Source organism: Geospiza fortis, unplaced genomic scaffold (genome assembly GCF_000277835.1).
Source record: "Geospiza fortis unplaced genomic scaffold, GeoFor_1.0 scaffold499, whole genome shotgun sequence".
NCBI classification, from domain to species: domain Eukaryota; kingdom Metazoa; phylum Chordata; class Aves; order Passeriformes; family Thraupidae; genus Geospiza; species Geospiza fortis.
In genome coordinates, this window is record NW_005054914.1 from 25,988 (window position 1) to 28,017 (window position 2,030).

Consider the following 2,030-nt stretch of genomic DNA (forward strand, 5'->3'; position numbering starts at 1 on the left):
CCCGCGCTGCCGCCGGCCCTGGCCACGCCCCCTCCCCGTCCCGCCCACAAGAGGCCACGCCCCTTAGTGAGGGAACGCCCTTCCCGCCTTTCCGCTTAGCCACGCCCCCAGTACAAGTCACGCCCCTTCATGAGGAGACGCCCTTCCCGCCTTTGCGCTTGGTCACGCCCCCATGATAAACCACGCCCCTTCATGAGGGGACGAATCTTCCCGCCATCATTGTGACCACGCCCCCACCTGACCACGCCCTTTCTGCTGGTTTATGATCCCGCCCAGTTGTGGCCACGCCCCCGATCTGACCACGCCTCCAGAGCCGCCATTTCCGCCCTTTCGACCCCACCCAAACGTCCTGTGGTGTCCATGGTAACCATAGCCACGCCCACCTCCATTAGGCCACGCCCCCGTCCCGATTTCTCAGTATTTTCCCCTTTTTCCGCCCAAAACTTCAGGAATTTTTTTTGTGCCCACAGCCCGGTTTTGGGTCATTTCGAGGCTCTGGGGTTGAATCCCAACAAAGCAGAGTTTTGATCCCATTTTTGGGATAAAAACAGAGGGGAAAAAAATGAAAGAATTTGATGGAAAAACCCAAAGGAATAAAAGGAAAAATGAAGGAATTAATGGGAAAATCAAGAAATTGCAGCTTAAAAATTCCCAGGATCAGGAAAAAAAGGGGGGGAAAAAAAGAGGGAAAATTTGGCTTTTTCTCAGCATTCCCAAATTCTGGGATTTGTGGAATTTTCAGGGCAAATTCTGCCCTCGGAATTCCCAACCTCCCCCCCGAAGATTCCTGAGCCTTTTCCAAGGAAAAACGACTCTGGGTTAAAACCAGTCTTTAATGGGAATTCTGCTCCGAGGGTTTCCCAAAAAACCTGGAATTTTCCAGGGAAAAAATCCAGGCTGGAGCCCCCCAGGAATCCAAAGTTCTTCTCCATCCTTGATCCCACCAGGAGTTTTCCAAATTTGATTTTAGAGCTCCCAAGATGCTCCCAAATCCCAAAAAATCACTTCAACCTTGATCCCACCGGGAGTTTTCCATGGAATTTTGGTTCTGGAGCGTCCCAGGAACCCGAAGTTCTCCCAGATCCCACAAAATCTCCTCGTTCTTGAGTTTTCCGAGGAAATTTGGATGCTGGAGCTCCCCAGGACTCCAAAATTCTTCTCAAATCTTGATCCCACCAGCAGTTGTCCAAATTTTATTTTGGAGCCCCCAAGATGCTCCCAAATCCCAAAAAATCACTTCATCCTTGATCCCATTATGACTTTTCCATTGAAATTTCCACACTGGAACCGCCAAGGAACCCAGAATTCTCCTCAACGCCCACAATCCTCTCTTCACCACGATTTTCCCGGGAAAAAATTCCCGACACCTCGGAGCTGGGCCACCCCCAAAAAACCTCCAAAAAAAAAATATCCCCCCCCCCAAAAAAAAGAACTCAAAAAAATCCCAAAAAACCTCCAAATTTCCCGCAAAAAACATCGAAAATTGCCAAAAAACAACTCCAAAAAATCCCAAAAAACGCCCAAAAATTCCAAAAAACAGCTCCAAAAAATCCCCAAAAAACAACCCCAAAAAATTTAAAAAAAAACCTTAAAAAAAACCAAAAAACCCACCAAAAAATCCCAAAAACCTTCCAAAAAATCCCCAAAAACCTCCAAAAATCCCCAAATTCCCCAAAACCTCCAAAAACCCCCAAATTCCCAAAGGCCTCCAAAAAATCCCAAGAAACCTCCAAAAAATCCCAAAAGAAAACCCCAAAAAATCCCAACCCCCCCCCCAAAAATCCTCAAAAACCGACTCCAAAAATTCCCAAAAAACCATCAAAAATTCCCCAAAAACCTCCAAAAAGCACCCCAAAAAAACTCCAAAAAATCCAAAAAAACCATCAAAAATTCCCCAGAAACCCCAAAATATCCCAAAAAACCCACAAAAAATCCCAAAAAACCATCAAAAATTCCCAAAAAACCTCCAGAAAAATCCTCAAAAAACCAAAAAAAAATCCCAAAAAAACCCTCCAAAAAATCCCCAAAAA

The 2,030-nt window shown here is 45.9% G+C and overlaps 1 protein-coding gene across 1 annotated transcript in view; it reads right to left on the minus strand.

Moving 5' to 3' along the window:
- Positions 1–320, minus strand: part of LOC102032091 (pre-B-cell leukemia transcription factor 1) — a 13,787-nt gene extending 13,467 nt beyond the window's left edge. The window contains exon 1 of the mRNA XM_031065600.1: positions 287–320. Within this exon, the coding sequence (XP_030921460.1) occupies positions 287–320 (34 nt within the window). The remainder of the gene's footprint in view (positions 1–286) is intronic.
- Between the last annotated feature and the right edge of the window lie 1,710 nt (positions 321–2,030).